At 45.4% G+C, this 20,262-nt stretch overlaps 1 protein-coding gene across 1 annotated transcript in view; it reads left to right on the plus strand.

Moving 5' to 3' along the window:
- The window catches only part of LOC120997544 (calpain-13-like), a 162,696-nt gene that overhangs the window by 135,178 nt on the left and 7,256 nt on the right, over positions 1-20,262 (plus strand). Inside the window, exons 15-22 of the mRNA XM_040427635.1 lie at positions 6,037-6,105; positions 6,398-6,440; positions 9,581-9,643; positions 10,602-10,659; positions 10,935-11,005; positions 12,280-12,348; positions 14,523-14,601; positions 20,050-20,166. Of these exons, the coding sequence (XP_040283569.1) occupies positions 6,037-6,105; positions 6,398-6,440; positions 9,581-9,643; positions 10,602-10,659; positions 10,935-11,005; positions 12,280-12,348; positions 14,523-14,601; positions 20,050-20,166 (569 nt within the window). The remainder of the gene's footprint in view (positions 1-6,036; positions 6,106-6,397; positions 6,441-9,580; positions 9,644-10,601; positions 10,660-10,934; positions 11,006-12,279; positions 12,349-14,522; positions 14,602-20,049; positions 20,167-20,262) is intronic.

Here is a 20,262-nt window from a genome sequence, read left to right on the forward strand (position 1 = left end):
GCTATATCTGTTTCTCTCAGAATCTGCTGTACTGACAGGCTGGCTATATAACTCAGCTTCTTCTGTATGCTGCACTTCACTTTGTAGTCTGACTCTAGGTTATGCCAGGGAACTTTCCTCCTGGCTCCAGTTAAAGGGGTATCTTCATGGCTATATCTATTGGCCTGATATTACTCTAAAAATAATGCTACCCTACTGAATCGATAGACTTTGTATCAGCTAGACAGTATTATGGCATGGTATCATTGTAGATCTCCAGAAACCGGAACAACACAGAGTGAAATGAACCAAAAACTCAGCACCAGCAGCTCCTCGTCTCAGTAAGTATCACAGAATCCATACTACTGTCATCTTCGTGTTTCCCCTGTATCTGTATTAGTCGAGCTATTACATTCCATTCTCTATTTGCTTTGTCCACTTACATAGACCATGTAAAACGAGAGTCGGCAACCTTTTTAAAAAAAATCTAAGTTGAAGCGCTCAGTGTGCCGAGCCATACAGGAAGGTAATATGTGATATTAACTAGGTATTTACTAGCTATGTCCCAAAATTCTCAGCAACACTGCCTCACCTGCACGGCTTAAAGAGCTTTACAACTTTTCAGAAAAATTGCCTTCCGGCAAATGTATGGGTAGCAAAGATGGTCACTGCTCCTTGGAATCCTCCTAAGAAACCAATATATGGGGGACCCCCCCACCGACTATACACTTATTGACAGTGGGGAAGAGCAGCCCTCACTCATTTTAAGTGACTGAGGGCTGCCCTCCCTCACCACTTTCTGACATACATCGGTGCCCCATATACTGGTGACCCCCACAGAGCTGCACCAATCACAATTAGATCTCACCCCCTCAACAGACTAATTATTTTCCCACACCATCCCCCTCTCCAAGTCAGATAGCTTGTTCCCCATCCCCCCAGAAATCATTCTAAGGCTCATCACTCCTTCCCCCAAAGTAGTCAGAAAGCTGGTTTCCCTTCATAACGAGCCTCTCCTATCCCCCCAGCTATTGTGTTCTGACTCACCAACCTCCCCCCCAATCTGGTCCCATGCTGGTTTACCAATCTCTCCATCATCTCCCCACCCCCCCAATCTGGTCCCATGCTGGTTTCCCAATCTCCCCATCATCTCCCCACCCCCCAATCTGGTTCCATGCTGGTCTCCCAATCTCCCCATCATCTCCCCACCCCCCAGTCTGGTCCCATGCTGGTTTCCCAATCTCCCCATCATCTCCCCACCCCCCAATCTGGTCCCATGCTGGTCTCCCAATCTCCCCACCCCCCAATCTGGTCCCATGCTGGTTTCCCAATCTCCACACCTCCCAATCTGGTAAACCAGCATGGGACCAATCTCCCATCATCTCCCCACCCCCCAATCTGGTCCCATGCTGGTTTCCTAATCTCCCCATCATCTCCCCCCCCAATCTGGTCCCATGCTGGTTTCCCAATCTCCCCATCATCTCCCCACCCCCCAATCTGGTCCCATGCTGGTCTCCCAATCTCCCCACCCCCAAATCTGGTCCCATGCTGGTTTCCCAATCTCCCCACCTCCCAATCTGGTCCCATGCTGGTTTCCTAATCTCCACATCATCTCCCCCCCCCAATCTGGTCCCATGCTGGTTTCCCAATCTCCCAATCATCTCCCCACCCCCCAATCTGGTCCCATGCTGGTTTCCCAATCTCCCCATCATCTCCCCAACCCCCCCAATCTGGTCCCATTCTGGTTTCCCAATCTCCCCATCATCTCCCCACCCCCCAATCTGGTCTCATGCTGGTTTCCCAATCTCCCCATCATCTCCCCACCCCCCAATCTGGTCCCATGCTGGTTTCCCAATCTCCCCATCATCTCCCCACCCCCCAATCTGGTCCCATGCTGGTTTCCTAATCTCCCCATCATCCCCCCCCCCCCAATCTGGTCCCATGCTGGTTTCCCAATCTCCCCATCATCTCCCCAACCCCCCCTAATCTGGTCCAATGCTTGTTTCCCAATCTCCCCATCATCTCCCCACCCCCCAATCTGGTCTCATGCTGGTTTCCCAATCTCCCTATCATCTCCCCACCCCCCAATCTGGTCCCATGCTGGTTTCCCAATCTCCCCATTATCTCCCCACCCCCCAATCTGGTCCCATGCTGGTTTCCCAATCTCCCATCATCTCCCCACCCCCCAATCTGGTCCCATGCTGGTTTCCTAATCTCCCCATCATCTCCCCCCCCCCCCCAATCTGATCCCATGCTGGTTTCCCAATCCCCCCATCATCTCCCCAACCCCCCCTAATCTGGTCCCATGCTTGTTTCCCAATCTCCCCATCATCTCCCCACCCCCCCCAATCTGGTCCTATGCTGGTTTCCTAATCTCCCTATCATCCCCCCCCCCCCCCAATCTGGTCCCATGCTGGTTTCCCAATCTCCCCATCATCTCCCCACCCCCCAATCTGGTCCCATGCTGGTTTCCCAATCTCCCCATCATCTCCACACCCCCCATTATGGTCCCATGCTGGTTTCCCAATCTCCCCATCATCTCCCAACCCCCCAATCTGGTCCCATGCTGGTTTCCCAATCTCCCCATCATCTCCCCAACCCCCCCTAATCTGGTCCCATGCTTGTTTCCCAATCTCCCCATCATCTCCCCACCCCCCAATCTGGTCCCATGCTGGTTTCCTAATCTCCCCATCCTCTCCCCCCCCCCCCAATCTGGTCCCATGCTGGTTTCCCAATCTCCCCATCATCTCCCCACCCACCAATCTGGTCCCATGCTGGTTTCCCAATCTCCCAATCATCTCCCCACCCCCCAATCTGGTCCCATGCGGGTTTCCTAATCTCCCCATCATCTCCCCCCCCCCCCCAATCTGGTCCCATGCTGGTCTCCCAATCTCCCCACCCCCCAATCTGGTCCCATGCTGGTTTCCCAATCTCCACACCTCCCAATCTGGTAAACCAGCATGGGACCAATCTCCCATCATCTCCCCACCCCCCAATCTGGTCCCATGCTGGTTTCCTAATCTCCCCATCATCTCCCCCCCCAATCTGGTCCCATGCTGGTTTCCCAATCTCCCCATCATCTCCCCACCCCCCAATCTGGTCCCATGCTGGTCTCCCAATCTCCCCACCCCCAAATCTGGTCCCATGCTGGTTTCCCAATCTCCCCACCTCCCAATCTGGTCCCATGCTGGTTTCCTAATCTCCACATCATCTCCCCCCCCCCAATCTGGTCCCATGCTGGTTTCCCAATCTCCCAATCATCTCCCCACCCCCCAATCTGGTCCCATGCTGGTTTCCCAATCTCCCCATCATCTCCCCAACCCCCCCAATCTGGTCCCATTCTGGTTTCCCAATCTCCCCATCATCTCCCCACCCCCCAATCTGGTCTCATGCTGGTTTCCCAATCTCCCCATCATCTCCCCACCCCCCAATCTGGTCCCATGCTGGTTTCCCAATCTCCCCATCATCTCCCCACCCCCCAATCTGGTCCCATGCTGGTTTCCTAATCTCCCCATCATCTCCCCCCCCCCAATCTGGTCCCATGCTGGTTTCCCAATCTCCCCATCATCTCCCCCACCCCCCCTAATCTGGTCCCATGCTTGTTTCCCAATCTCCCCATCATCTCCCCCCCCCCCAATCTGGTCTCATGCTGGTTTCCCAATCTCCCTATCATCTCCCCACCCCCCAATCTGGTCCCATGCTGGTTTCCCAATCTCCCCATTATCTCCCCACCCCCCAATCTGGTCCCATGCTGGGTTTCCCAATCTCCCATCATCTCCCCACCCCCCAATCTGGTCCCATGCTGGTTTCCTAATCTCCCCATCATCTCCCCCCCCCCCCCAATCTGATCCCATGCTGGTTTCCCAATCCCCCCATCATCTCCCCAACCCCCCCTAATCTGGTCCCATGCTTGTTTCCCAATCTCCCCATCATCTCCCCACCCCCCCCAATCTGGTCCTATGCTGGTTTCCTAATCTCCCTATCATCTCCCCCCCCCCCAATCTGGTCCCATGCTGGTTTCCCAATCTCCCCATCATCTCCCCACCCCCCAATCTGGTCCCATGCTGGTTTCCCAATCTCCCCATCATCTCCACACCCCCCATTATGGTCCCATGCTGGTTTCCCAATCTCCCCATCATCTCCCAACCCCCCAATCTGGTCCCATGCTGGTTTCCCAATCTCCCCATCATCTCCCCAACCCCCCCTAATCTGGTCCCATGCTTGTTTCCCAATCTCCCCATCATCTCCCCACCCCCCAATCTGGTCCCATGCTGGTTTCCTAATCTCCCCATCATCCCCCCCCCCCCAATCTGGTCCCATGCTGGTTTCCCAATCTCCCCATCATCTCCCCACCCACCAATCTGGTCCCATGCTGGTTTCCCAATCTCCCAATCATCTCCCCACCCCCCAATCTGGTCCCATGCGGGTTTCCTAATCTCCCCATCATCTCCCCCCCCCCCCCCAATCTGGTCCCATGCTGGTTTCCCAATCTCCCCATCATCTCCCCAACCCCCCCTAATCTGGTCCCATGCTTGTTTCCCAATCTCCCCATCATCTCCCCACCCCCCAATCTGGTCCCATGCTGGTTTCCCAATCTCCCAATCATCTCCCCACCCCCCAATCTGGTCCCATGCGGGTTTCCTAATCTCCCCATCATCTCCCCCCCCCCCAATCTGGTCCCATGCTGGTTTCCCAATCTCCCCATCATCTCCCCAACCCCCCCTAATCTGGTCCCATGCTTGTTTCCCAATCTCCCCATCATCTCCCCACCCCCCAATCTTGTCCCATGCTGGTTTCCTAATCTCCCCATCATCCCCCCCCCCAAATCTGGTCCCATGCTGGTTTCCCAATCTCCCCATCATCTTTCCACCCCCCAATCTGGTCCCATGCTGGTTTCCCAATCTCCCTATCATCTCCCAACCCCCCAATATGGTCCCATTCTGGTTTTCCAATCTCCCCATCATCTCCCCACCCCCCAATCTGGTCACACACAAACTCTCAGTATACCTTTGTTTATAGCAGTCCTACGGAGGAGGAGAAGCGCAGCGGCGAGGTACAGTGCAGGCCAGCCAGTAGCATAGCAGAGTGCCACTCTCTGCTATCGCTCCTCTGTGGAGTCCGAGGCGGGAAGCGTGAGGGGGTCTAGCAGACGCATCAGGCATGACCTGTCTAAAGAGCTTTACTTAAAGCGGTATAGCACGGCGGCAGGGCATCCAATAAATGGCGACAAGATGGAAAAGTCTTGCTGTCATCTGGCGTGCCAGCAGAAAGCGGTCTGCGTGCCACGTCTGGCACGCGCGCCGCAGGTTGCCGACCCCTGATCAATGGGTATCAATGGATGAAGTCACCTGCAGTAAACAGCTGCAAATAATAATGCTCACCCTGCATCTACATGCATAGAAGAGGAAAACAACATTCTGTATACCTGCAACCACCACTAGGGGGAGTGCACATAGATTTTTATACTGAAGCTCCAATTGAAGTCTATCAGTATGCAGGGAGCTCCCCCCAGTGGTAACTGGAAGTAGGCAGAATTTATCTTCTTTACCTATGCTGACCAAAGCATAGAGATTTGGAGCGTTTTATCGGAAAAGCAACTCTCCAACCCCTGTATACAGTATATTTACTGCCCGTGCAATTAAACAGCAAATTAAATAGATGCTATTAACTTATAACCAGGATGAATATATATTGATTATTAACACATATCTAAAAAACCATAGGGTATATTATGAGGAATACTCAGTAACCCCTAAATAACCGTATGTGAAAATGCTTGGTCAAGATTATATAAAAAAAATTGGGTAAAAAAATAAATAAATATCGAGAAACAATAAAAAGTGAAAAGGGACGGGCCAGGACAACTTGGTGTGCTAGCTGGAAGGCAGCTTGCAGGAACAGACCCCCCCCCCCCCGCCTATCAGCTACAGAGATCCAGGGAAATGTCAACAATGCCTAATGGGGCCTAGAACAAGTCACCCCCTACCCCAAGAATCAGTTTTGTCATTTGCATCTTGGGGAGGAGTCAGTAATCAGTATTATGTATCTTTAATTTAGATCTGAAAACAGCAGAAGAGTCCAAAGGAATGGAAACCAAGCGCTGTACCCTAACGATGCTTTATTAAGGTATATACATTTTGCATACCAACCCCAGTTTTCCATGCATTGGCTTCCTACTGAACAGGGCTGCAGTGTCAAGCATGGGGGAGTGACAGACAGATCAGCAGCCTGAGACCCTGGAGAGACAGGAGGTGGATTTCTGGCACCATGAGTCTCTTAGAGACAGTGCAGTTAATCTGGAGTCATAGCTGCTTAATATACATGGTGTGTTTTGGGTAACTGTACCTTTAAATGTTGCTAAAGTCGTTTCTATGAAGAAATATAAAGTTTCATTGTAACTTTTTACCATTCTCCGCAGTGACTTTGGCTCCAGGCTCAGCATAAATGCACAGAATCAGAAGGTAAATGGCGACTCGTCTACTTAATTGCTTTTATCAATATCTGTCACCCATTAGACGCCCGACTTACAAATGTATTTCGCCGCTCGGATCTTTCTCGTGCAGCTCTTGCTCCTGTGTATGGCATATTCCGGGCACTTTGATTTACAACCTTGTAAAAATACACTGCCACAATGTCTGTAGAATTAATTGGGCAGTCACAGGTCCAGGCTTCAGAGCTCACCGCAGCCGGCGCACCTACAACACTGCTACATCGGCAAGAGAAGAAGAGCTGCGACCGCCCTGTCCCTCTATAGGCACTTGTTTAAAGGGGTACTCTGCAATGATATCACTATGGGTAATACATACATACAATTTTTGAAATGTACAGTAGAATGCCCCATAAAGTATACATTATAAGCAGAGAACTTCCTTAAAATATACCATTATCCCAGTGCCTCCATAAAAAATTCTTGCAGAGTTCCTGTCATACACTATACTACCAGCAGAGTGCCCCCATAAACAATATAACCACAGTGTGCCCCTATATACTATACTACCAGCAGAGTGCCGCCATAAACAATATAACCACAGTGTGCCCCTATATACTATACTACCAGCAGAGTGCCCCCATAAACAATATAACCACAGTGTGCCCCTATATACTATACTACCAGCAGAGTTTCCCCATAAACAATATAACCACAGTGTGCCCCTATATACTATACTACCAGCAGAGTTCCCCCATAAACAATATAACCACAGTGTGCCCCTATATACTATACTACCAGCAGAGTGCCCCCATAAACAATATAACCACAGTGTGCCCCTATATACTATACTACCAGCAGAGTGCCCCCATAAACAATATAACCACAGTGTGCCCCTATATACTATACTACCAGCAGAGTGCTCTCATAAACAATATAACCACAGTGTGCCCCTATATACTATACTACCAACATAGTGCCCCCATAAACAATATAACCACAGTGTGCCCCTATATACTATACTACCAGCAGAGTGCCCCCATAAACAATATAACCACAGTGTGCCCCTATATACTATACTACCAGCAGAGTGCCCCCATAAAAAATATAACCACAGTGTGCCCCTATATACTATACTACCAGCAGAGTACCCCCATAAACAATATAACCACAGAGTGCCCCTATATACTATACTACCAGCAGAGTTCCCCCATAAACAATATAACCACAGTGTGCCCCTATATACTATACTACCAGCAGAGTGCCCCCATAAACAATATAACCACAGTGTGCCCCTATATACTATACTACCAGCAGAGTGCCCCCATAATCAATATAACCACAGTGTGCCCCTATATACTATACTACCAGCAGAGTTCCCCCATAAACAATATAACCACAGTGTGCCCCTATATACTATACTACCAGCAGAGTGCCCCCATAATCAATATAACCACAGTGTGCCCCTATATACTATACTACCAGCAGAGTGCCCCCATAAACAATATAACCACAGTGTGCCCCTATATACTATACTACCAGCAGAGTTCCCCCATAAACAATATAACCACAGTGTGCCCCTATATACTATACTACCAGCAGAGTTCCCCCATAAACAATATAACCACAGTGTGCCCCTATATACTATACTACCAGCAGAGTGCCCCCATAAACAATATAACCACAGTGTGCCCCTATATACTATACTACCAGCAGAGTGCCCCCATAAACAATATAACCACAGTGTGCCCCTATATACTATACTACCAGCAGAGTGCCCCCATAAACAATATAACCACAGTGTGCCCCTATATACTATACTACCAGCAGAGTTCCCCCATAAACAATATAACCACAGTGTGCCCCTATATACTATACTACCAGCAGAGTTCCCCCATAAACAATATAACCACAGTGTGCCCCTATACACTATACTACCAGCAGAGTTCCCCCATAAACAATATAACCACAGAGTGCCCCTATATACTATACTACCAGCAGAGTTCCCCCATAAACAATATAACCACAGTGTGCCCCTATATACTATACTACCAGCAGAGTTCCCCCATAAACAATATAACCACAGTGTGCCCCTATATACTATACTACCAGCAGAGTGCCCCCATAAACAATATAACCACAGTGTGCCCCTATATACTATACTACCAGCAGAGTGCCCCCATAAACAATATAACCACAGTGTGCCCCTATATACTATACTACCAGCAGAGTGCCCCCATAAACAATATAACCACAGTGTGCCCCTATATACTATACTACCAGCAGAGTGCCCCCATAAACAATATAACCACAGTGTGCCCCTATACACTATACTACCAGCAGAGTTCCCCCATAAACAATATAACCACAGAGTGCCCCTATATACTATACTACCAGCAGAGTGCTCTCATAAATACTACCAGCAACGTTCCCTCATACACTATACTACAAGAGTGTGGCAGAAATAATACTAACAGCAGAAGGTCTGCATAAAGAGTTCCAGCAGAGTTCCCTTTACTGCCATCAGAGTGCCTTATAAAAAATACTAAACGCAGAGTGCCCCTATAAACATTGCCAGCACAGTGTTCTCATAAATACTACCAGCAGAGTGCCCCCATAAACTACACTACCAATATGCTGTGCTAACAGTGAAGTCCCCCCTTACACTATACTACTAGCAGAGTGCCCCAAAAAGTACCTGCAGAGTACCTCCATAACTACTCCCAGCAGAGCGCCCCCCTAAACAATATAACAGCAGAGTTCCCCTATAAACAGTGCCATAAGAGTACAGAGTCCACACCAGGACAGGGTCCCATTCTGATTTTACCATTGAGCTCTTGCGCACAAACTTATTTTTCTCCGCATCCGATCCGAATGTTTTGCCGCCCGGATGCAGAACTGTTCACTTCAATGGGGCTGCAAAAGATGCGCAGAGCTTACCGCGTGCTGTCCGCGCCTGTATGGCCGTTCCGCTGCATTCTCCAAAAACATAGAACATGTCCTATTCTTGTCCGCACTGTTCTATTCTGGACCAGACGTTCCGTTCCGCAAAATGCAGATTGCACATGACCGTCAATTTACGGACCGCCAAACAGACTGCGATTGTGTGCATGACCCCCTACAGTACACTATTCTGTCCTAACGCCTCCTCTTCTTCTTCTTCCCCATATACAGGTTGTTTTAAAAAGATATCAAGATGGCAACTACGAGAGTATTTTTGCTCGTTATGCAAACCAGGTGACTATACTGAGGACTTCACGCTCAGGGTAGAGGCGAACATAGTGGCCCCTGTTTTTCTGAGGGCAGGGGCCACCACATGTGACTTTACCCTCACTGCTCCATTATTTAAGTGATGTACGTGTAGTGGATATGGAGTGATGGAGCGGGCGGAGGTGGTAGGTGAACCGAAAAAACTGACCATAGAAAACAATATAATGTGCCAAAATACTGATCCCCGCCTTAGGCCTCTTGCACACGACCGTGTGCTGGCTGGGCCCGTGCTGCGGACCGTGCATTGCGGTGGCGTTGTGGCGTTCCGGATCTTGAAACCGGAACGCCACAACGCAAGTGTGGAACAGGCCTTAACTGCACTGATACATTGTAACAAGAGAGAGATTTGTGCAGCAGCTGCTGATATGATGTGTCTAGACAGGACACAATTGTTACAAACCCTCAGCTGATTAGGTCCAGACCTGTGGGATGTAAACAAGAGTATTCCCAGTCACTGACAGCAAGCAGAGATCATTCAAATCAAATATTTTTTATTAACCTTAATTTACATAACACATAAGGTTAAGCCCAAAGTAATGGAACAAACTATCCTATTACTGTGCGGAGGTAAAGTTACCTGCTGTCCCCATGATAACACTGCCTGTCACTCTTCTATGTGTAATAGAGTCGAGACTCCTATCGACCAATCAGACCTCTTTTTCCTTCCTTATGCTGTTGTTACGAGGCCTAGCGACCCCGTACTGATGCTGAGCTGCCAGAGGACAGGAAGTGTTGTCATGGGGGAAAGGCTTCAACTTCGGATAACTCAACAGAGGAACACAAAAGGGATGATGATACAGCTTCTAATATAATCACAGAGCTCATATCACATCAAAACAATAATAATAATAACAATAAAATAAAACTAGAATAAAAATAGATGTGAAAAAAAAATAAAAAATTCTAATTGTTTTTTTCCTCCCAGAATTCAGAGATGTACGCGGAGCACCTGCAGATGCTTCTGAACGATGTGGTGACCACAGGTAAGTCGGAGAACTACCTATATCCAACGGCTGTAACTAGTGTGAAGCGAACTTTGTGTTTCAAGGTCGGCGTACAAGGTTCGCGTTATCTAAGAATTCCGTTACGGATTCCGCTACCACAGTGATTTGCATTAAAATAGTACATTTTGGGAGGCTTCTAGTAGGAGGACAGGATGGGGCGGATGGGACATCGCAGTTGACCATGGAGATGCTTCTCCTCCAACCACCGTCTCGCTGGAGGTTCGCTCTAATAATTCCTCTTTCTTCATTTGCAGATCAAACCTTTGTAGCCGACAGAGGAGAATTCAGCCAGGACTCCTGCCGAGGGATCCTAATGCTGATGGATGTATCCTTCACGGATATAGGGAGCAGGGCAGACACCCACACACAAACCCACACACTGTACACAGCCTCATGACCAAACAACACAATAAATAATACTGCCACGCAGTACCGTATTTCTCCCACCTGTCAAGATCCATTCCTACTTTCGATTTAAAAATGAGATATGGGACTTTATACCGCCATCCAGTGCAAAAATAAGACCTCTAGTAGTGAAAGGTTAATACCGTTTTCCTTAAAGCTTTAAAGTAATTGAAGGGTCAATGACTAATTATTCGGCTGTCCAAGGTAATAAAAGGGTGATGGCTGATTCCTTGGTGGTTCAAAGAATAGTGGCTGTTACCCTGGTGGTCTAGAGTAGTGATGGGGTTAATATCTGTAATGGTTGAAAGGGCAAAAGGAAAAACAAAACATGCAACAGCACAAATAATAAAGTAAATACAATCGTACCATACTCACTATAGAAAATGTACTAATGCTACATTATAAATGGCAGATTCTTGGCAAATACATTTTGTACAAATTCATTTGTGCCTGTCCACCAACGACAAGGCGATCTCTTTAGGACAGGAACCTACACTGAATACTACGTCCACTGGTGCCATACCGGCCTCTATTAGATTTAGAGAATGCAGGTTCCCTATGCAAGCTGAGCCTACACTAATATAGTGTGGACACAACAGGCATGTGGAACCTGCATTCAATTAATTTAAAGGGACACTCCCACAAAATAATATTCTACAGCTTTCAGACCAGCACCTGGATCTGAATACTTTTGTAATGTGCTATATGATAGCAAACAAAAACGTATGGCAGCACACCATTACACATGCAAACAATAGAACTAAGGATTAGGATATATTCTGGATTAAAGCAGTACAATACCTACTATATATAAAAAATGGAAGCTCTTTGCGCACATTTTTGATCAAACATGTGTCGGGGCCATCTACCAGCAAGGTGGCTTCCACAGATTATTGTTAATTAACTGACAACAGCAGAAGCAAGACCGCTACAGTACCTCAATGTGTGAATGGAATCTATGCAAAAAAAGATTGAAATAACGTATTAAAAGTTATAAAAATAACATACATATAAAATTTTTAGCAATCTAAGCAGAAATACTCCCAGCAAGTATACAGACACACAGTAAAGACAATATTCCGAGAATTATATCGTAATACACTGTCACCCTCTGTTCACTGATGTCACAGCAACATCTAGTGGGGAGTTCTAGTTCTACAAGCTGAAAACCTAAGATACTTAACCAAACTGCAGCTGAACGCCAATGGAAAACTGAGCCTCAGTGAATTTGGCCGCCTATGGAAACGGCTGAATATGTGTAAGGTACAAGAAATCCTCACTGTGTAATACATGTCTAATACTCCCATCATACTAGTAGTCTCAGGGGAATTATAGTAGTTTTATTCTTATACATAGGAGCAGTATTATAGAAGTTATATTCTTGTACATAGGAGGCAGTATTATAGTAGTTATATTCTTGTACATAGGAGCAGTATTATAGTAGTTATATTCTTGTACATATGAGGCAGTATTATAGTAGTGATATTCTTGTACATAGGAGGCAGTATTATAGTAGTTATATTCTTGTACATAGGAGGCAGTATTATAGTAGTTATATTCTAGTACATAAGAGACAGTATTATAGTAGTTATATTCTCATACATAGGAGGCAGTATTATAGTAGTTATATTCTTGTACATAGGAGGCAGTATTATAGAAGTTATATTCTTGTACATAGGAGCAGTATTATAGTAGTTATATTCTTGTACATAGGAGCAGTATTATAGTAGTTATATTCTTGTACATAGGAGGCAGTATTATAGTAGTTCTATTCTTGTACATAGGAGCAGTATTATAGTAGTTATATTCTTGTACATAGGAGCAGTATTATAGCAGTTATATTCTTGTACATAGGAGCAGTATTATAGTAGTTATATTCTTGTACATAGGAGCAGTATTATAGTAGTTATATTCTTGTACATAGAAACAGTATTATAGTAGTTATATTCTTGTACATAGGAGGCAGTATTATAGTAGTTATATTCTTGTACATAGATGGCAGTATTATAGTAGTTATATTCTTGTACATAGGAGCAGTATTATAGTAGTTATATTCTTGTACATAGGAGGCAGTATTATAGTAGTTATATTCCTGTACATAGGAGCAGTATTATAGTAGTTATATTCTTGTACATAGAAGGCAGTATTATAATAGTTATATTCTTGCACATAGGAGCAGTATTATAGTAGTTATATTCCTGTACATAGGAGTAGTATTATAGTAGTTATATTCTTGTATATAGGAGCAGTATTATAGTAGTTATATTCTTGTACATAGGAGGCAGTATTATAGTAGTTATATTCCTGTACATAGGAGCAGTATTATAGTAGTTATATTCTTGTACATAGAAGGCAGTATTATAGCAGTTATATTCTTGTACATAGGAGCAGTATTATAGTAGTTATATTCTTGTACATAGAAGGCAGTATTATAGTAGTTATATTCCTGTACATAGGAGCAGTATTATAGTAGTTATATTCCTGTACATAGGAGCAGTATTATAGTAGTTATATTCTAGTACATAGGAGCAGTATTATAGTAGTTGTATTCTTGTACATAGGAGGCAGTATTATAGTAGTTATATTCTTGTACAGAGGAGGCAGTATTATAGTAGTTATATTCTTGTACATAGGAGCAGTATTATAGTAGTTATATTCTTGTAAATAGGAGCAGTATTATAGGAGTTATATTCTTGTACATAGGAGCAGTATTATAGTAGTTATATTCTTGTACATAGGAGGCAGTATTATAGTAGTGATATTCTTGTACATAGGGGCAGTATTATAGTAGTTATATTCTTGTACATAGGAGACAGTATTATAGTAGTTATATTCTTGTACATAGGAGCAGTATTATAGTAGTTATATTCTTGTACATAAGAGCAGTATTATAGTAGTTATATTCTTGTACATAGGAGCAGTATTATAGGAGTTATATTCTTGTACATAGGAGCAGTATTATAGTAGTTATATTCTTGTACATAGGGAGCAGTATTATAGTAGTTATATTCTTGTACATAGGGGCAGTATTATAGTAGTTATATTCTTGTACATAGGGGCAGTATTATAGTAGTTATATTCTTGTACATAGGAGGCAGTATTATAGTAGTGATATTCTTGTACATAGGGGCAGTATTATAGTAGTTATATTCTTGTACATAGGAGACAGTATTATAGTAGTTATATTCTTGTACATAGGAGCAGTATTATAGTAGTTATATTCTTGTACATAAGAGCAGTATTATAGTAGTTATATTTTTGTACATTTGAGAGAGTATTGTAGTAAATAAACATTATTATATTATATTATAAACATTATTGTATATTAATGTGTTTTTATCTTCCGTTATCAGTCTAGTTACTTTGACTAATATTCTGTCAATTCTGATCTGGTAAGTTCCAATATTTTCACTAACATCTTTTTGTTATGGTTTCAGGATCTATTTCGCTCCATTGATGTGAACCAGACGGGATTCCTTGATGGATTTAGCTTGGCAAGAGCCGTTCAAGAAGCAGGTAAAATTCTTTCCGGCAGTGTCCGGCAGGAAATAATCTCCCAGTCCCCATATAATTTCAATCCTCCTCCCTCCCATTCCTCCACATGCTCTCTCCTCTTTTGACCCTATAACAGAGGAAGAAGTCTACAGGCTTCTCTCTTCTTCTCGACCCACGACCTGTAGCAGTGATCCTATTCCATCACACCTCCTCCAGTCCCTCTCCCCGGCTGTCATCACTCACCTAACTACAATTTTTAACCTCTCTCTCTCTTCTGGTATCTTTCCCTCCTCTTTCAAATACTCTACAGGGTGGGCCATTTATATGGATACACCTTAATAAAATGGGAATGGTTGGTGATATTAACTTCCTGTTTGTGGCACATTAGTATATGTGAGGGGGGAAACTTTTCAAGATGGGTGGTGACCATGGCGGCCATTTTGAAGTCGGCTATTTTGAATCCAACTTTTGTTTTTTCAATAGGAAGAGGGTCATGTGACACATCAAACTTATTGGGAATTTCACAAGAAAAACAATGGTGTGCTTGGTTTTAACGTAACTTTATTCTTTCATTAGTTATTTACAAGTTTATGACCACTTATAAAATGTGTTCAATGTGCTGCCCATTGTGTTGGATTGTCAATGCAACCCTCTTCTCCCACTCTTCACACACTGATGGCAACACTGCAGGAGAAATGCTAGCACAGGCTTCCAGTATCCGTAGTTTCAGGTGCTGCACATCTCGTATCTTCACAGCATAGACGATTGCCTTCAGATGATACGAGATGTGCAGCACCTGAAACTACGGATACTGGAAGCCTGTGCTAGTATTTCTCCTGCGGTGTTGCTATCAGTGTGTGAACAGTGGGAGAAGAGGATTTCATTGACAATCCAACACAATGGGCAGCACATTGAACACATTTTATAAGTGGTCAGAAACTTGTAAATAACTCATGAAAGAATAAAGTTTCGTTAAAACCAAGCACACCATTGTTTTTCTTGTGAAATTCCCAATAAGTTTGATGTGTCACATGACCCTCTTCCTATTGAAAAAACAAAAGTTGGATTCAAAATGTCCGACTTCAAAATGACCGCCATGGTCACCACACATCTTGAAATGTTCCCCCCCTCACATATACTAATGTGCCACAAACAGGAAGTTAATATCACCAACCATTCCCATTTTATTAAGGTGTATCCATATAAATGGCCCACCCTGTATTATAACCCCACTACTAAAGAAACCATCTCTTGACCTGACCTGTGCTGCTAACTACCGACCTGTTTCTAACCTCCCCTTCATCTCTAAACTCCTTGAATGTCTTGTCTACTCTCGCTTAATAAGCTGTCTCTCTGCAAACTCTCTTCTTGACCCCTTACAATCTGCATTTCGCCCTCTTCATTCGACAGAAACTACCCTTACTAAAGTGTCTAACGATCTCCTAACAGCAAAAAGAAATGGTGACTATTCTCTACTGATTCTGCTGGATCTCTCTGCAGCGTTTGATACCATAGACCATAAACTCCTCCTCACCATGGTCCACTCAATTGGCCTTAAGGACACTTCTCTCTCTTGGTTCTCTTCCTATCTCTCTGGCTGCTCCTTTAGTGTATCATTTGCTGTCTCTTGTTCTTCTCCTCTTCCTCTTGATGTCGGCGTTCCTCAGAGCTCAGTACTAGGTCCTCTACTCTTCTCCCTCTATACAGCCCCCATCAGACAGACTATCAGTAGATTTGGCTTTCGATACCATCTCTATGCTGACGACACCCAACTATACACTTCATCCCCTGACATCACCTCTGCTATACTCCAAAACACCAGTAATTGTCTGGCAGCTGTCTCTAACATCATGTCCTCTCTGTATCTAAAACTGAACTTCTTGTCTTTCCCCCATCTACTAACTCACCTAAACTTGATATTTCAATTTCGGTCTGCAGCACTATCAGGACTCCTGTGCAACATGCTCGCTGTCTTGGGACCACATTTGACTCTGATCTTTTCTTTGTTCCCCAAATTCAATCACTTACACGCTCTTGTCATCTGCACCTCAAGAATATCGCCCTTTTCTTACGGTGGAAACCGCAAAAACTCTTGTTGTTGCCTTGATTCATTCTCGTCTTGACTACTGCAACGCATTACTAACCAGTCTCCCTCTCACTAAACTCTCCCCCCTTCAGTCTGTCCTAAATGCTGCAGCCAGGCTCATCTATCCATCCAGCTTCTACACTGATGCTACTAGTCTGTGCCAGTCACTTCACTGGTTGCCCATCCACCACAGAATACAGTTCAAACTTCTCACCCACAAAGCTCTCCACAGTGCTGCACCTCCATACATCTCCTCCCTCATCTCCATCTACCACCCTACTCGTGCTCTCCACAGTGCTGCACCTCCATACATCTCCTCCCTCATCTCCATCTACCACCCTACTCGTGCTCTCCACAGTGCTGCACCTCCATACATCTCCTCCCTCACCTCCATCTACCACCCTACTCGTGCTCTCCACAGTGCTGCACCTCCATACATCTCCTCCCTCATCTCCATCTACCACCCTACTCGTGCTCTCCACAGTGCTGCACCTCCATACATCTCCTCCCTCACCTCTATCTACCACCCTACTCGTGCTCTCCAGAGTGCTGCACCTCCATACATCTCCTCCCTCATCTCCATCTACCACTCTACTCGTGCTCTCCACAGTGCTGCACCTCCATACATCTCCTCCATCCTCTCCATCTACCACCCTACTCGTGCTCTCCACAGTGCTGCACCTCCATACATCTCCTCCCTCATCTCCATCTACCACCCTACTCGTGCTCTCCACAGTGCTGCACCTCCATACATCTCCTCCCTCATCTCCATCTACCACCCTACTCGTGCTCTCCACAGTGCTGCACCTCCATATATCTCCTCCCTCATCTCCATCTACCACCCTACTCGTGCTCTCCACAGTGCTGCACCTCCATACATCTCCTCTCTCACCTCCATCTACCATTCTACTCGTGCTCTCCACAGTGCTGAACCTCCATACATCTCCTCCCTCATCTCCATCTACCACCCTACTCGTGCTCTCCGTTCTGTTATCGACCTAAGATTAATAACATCCATAATTCGTAACTCTCACTCCCGTCTTCAAGACTTTTCTCGAGCTGCACCTACTCTCTGGAATTCTCTGCCCCGGAATACTAGGTCAATCCACAACTTCTCTACCTTTAAACGTGCCTTAAAAACACATCTTTTCAGGCAGGCTCATCAAGCTACCTAAAATGACTATTCCCCGACTAAACCTCCCCCCACCAACTCCTCTGGCCTGAACTCGAACCTCTAGTAGTCCCAAACCCGAATCAGATCAGCCGGCACCGCTCCTGTCAGTTCAATAATGGCTCAAATCCTACTTATCACAATCAACTACTTTATGTGTCACCCCCGATTCCTGATAGATTGTAAGCTCTTGCGAGCAAGGCCCTGACTCCTAGTGTTTCAGTTGCATATTAGCCAGTTACGTTTGTTTTGTACATGAACCCTATGAATTTGTAAAGCGCTGCGGAATATGGTGGCGCTATATAAATACATTTTATTATTATTATTATTGAATGAGTAAAAGAAAAAGCGGCACTCACTGAATGTTCAAAACTCGCAGCTTTATATGTCGGTTAAAACACAAATGTAAGGCAACAGCCATTTCGCGCTAGATAGCGCTTTGTCAAGCCCAAAGCTCGAAACGGCTGTTGTCTTACATTTCTGCATTGGTGACCCGCATCTGCTGTGTTTTAACCGACAATAAAGCTGCTAGTTGTGAACATTCGGTGACTCGTTCATTTATGTGACTCGTTCATTTATGTGGTCTGGATCGCTTATGTAGCAGAGCGCCACCGGTATCACTGCATGTTGGATTCATGGACGGGAGTTCCGCTGGCACCGTATTACGCTGAGTAGTGCCGACTGTGGTTCTATATATTTTTGTATTATTATTATTTAGATCACACAGGATTTAACTGTACCAAACCCTCAGCTGTGAGATGTACTAGATCTGTACAGGGTTTCAGCTTTTGCATATAAAGACTGAAGGTTACTGAGGTAACTGACTGAAAGCAGAGGTGTTAAAAATGGTGATGAATGGCTACACGCTCTGTAAGAAAGCTGCAGAACATTACATTATGCATTACGTTACTTCGTTAAGACTGGGATCACAGTAAGAATGAAAGGGTTAAACCCATCAATGTGAATGACATTAGAGCAGCACGACCTTCATGTCTCTACCCAGTCAGTAAATCACTGCAGTCCCAGATCTTTAAGCTGGAAAATAAGGATGGATACATTGTTCCAGTGAACAGACAAGGCTTATTACTTACACTTCTAGAAGAACGTCTGGTAACGCTGATGTATCGGCCACGGCAAATCACAGACTTTGAGTTTAATGATATTGAAGTTTCAGGCAGGGTTCATTGAGGGGTGATCGCTGTGTAAGGACATTAATTGTCATTCACGAGGGGACAGAGCTTGACATGAGGGTTCCTGGAGGTTCTTCTGTGGTTTGTTCAAGTCTGTAGGGTTTGGATCATGATTATGACATGGGCAGTGCTTTACTAACCCAAACCTTGACCATTCAGATGTGAATGTGCAGCGAGCCCCTGAGGAGCCGGTGCAGAGGATGGGGGTGGTAGTGACGAGGTGTTGTGTCATGGTGTACTCCCTTAGACTGTCGCTCCCTGGGGATTAACGCAGTGGAAATGAGATTTGAAAAAAAAACGTATAAAAGTCTCTTTTTACTTAGTGCAGAATATAACTTGTGCCACATCCAGCAGTTTGAAGTACAAAGTGCAGATCCTGGCACCAGATGCGGAAGTATGGTGGCTGGATAAGTGGCAATTAAATGGCACTTACAGGCACTTGTGGATATAGGTGTTCACTGGGTGATAGAGGCTTGATATTAGAATGTTCTAGGTGATGGGTGTCTCACCTATTTTCCCTCACTGGCAGCAGGGTCTGTGAAGCTGAATGTTGCTGATCACTCTGCTGTCTTTTGCTGAAGCTTTTTACAAAGCAGGCTTCTTGATTCGGATAATCTCCCTGGAATGAGGATTTCAAAGGAGAACTGGTTAAGGTCCCTTGGGGTAGGAGCTCTGGCATGTGCTTCCTATCTCCACTCTGTCTGGACTCAAACTCCCCCTCCTGGCAGGAAGTAGGACCAGCCCACTCCTACCAAGAGGGGAGGAAGATGGTGGTTAGCCCTGCTCCTGCCAACCATTGCCAACATAATACATAATAAAACATTTTCAGATGAGCCCAGGTCTGGGGTACAACACATACAGTTAGCCCCCACATAGTTCTCGTCCCATAGTATGCCCACAGGGGTCTAAGAAGCTGAGGTATGAGGAGCTGTTTGCAGGGACCTCATTGGGGAGCTTGCTTTAGCTGTGGTCACCAGGATGCTTTGAGAGGGATGAAAAACTATTTTGGACTTCTTTGGCAGGTCTGCTGGTTAGTGACGCGGTGCTGAACATCATGCTCCTGAGATACGCAAACTACGCACAGAAGCTGAGCTTTGCGGACTTTGTCTGCTGTATGATCCGACTGGAGACTGTGACAAGTAAGTGATGTAAATGTGGGGATCAATATTTGGTATTTTGGGGGATTTGTAGTGAAATATTAGTACGGGCTGCATGGATAGCCTATGAATGCCTCT

Source organism: Bufo bufo, chromosome 4, assembly GCF_905171765.1.
Source record: "Bufo bufo chromosome 4, aBufBuf1.1, whole genome shotgun sequence".
NCBI lineage: Eukaryota > Metazoa > Chordata > Amphibia > Anura > Bufonidae > Bufo > Bufo bufo.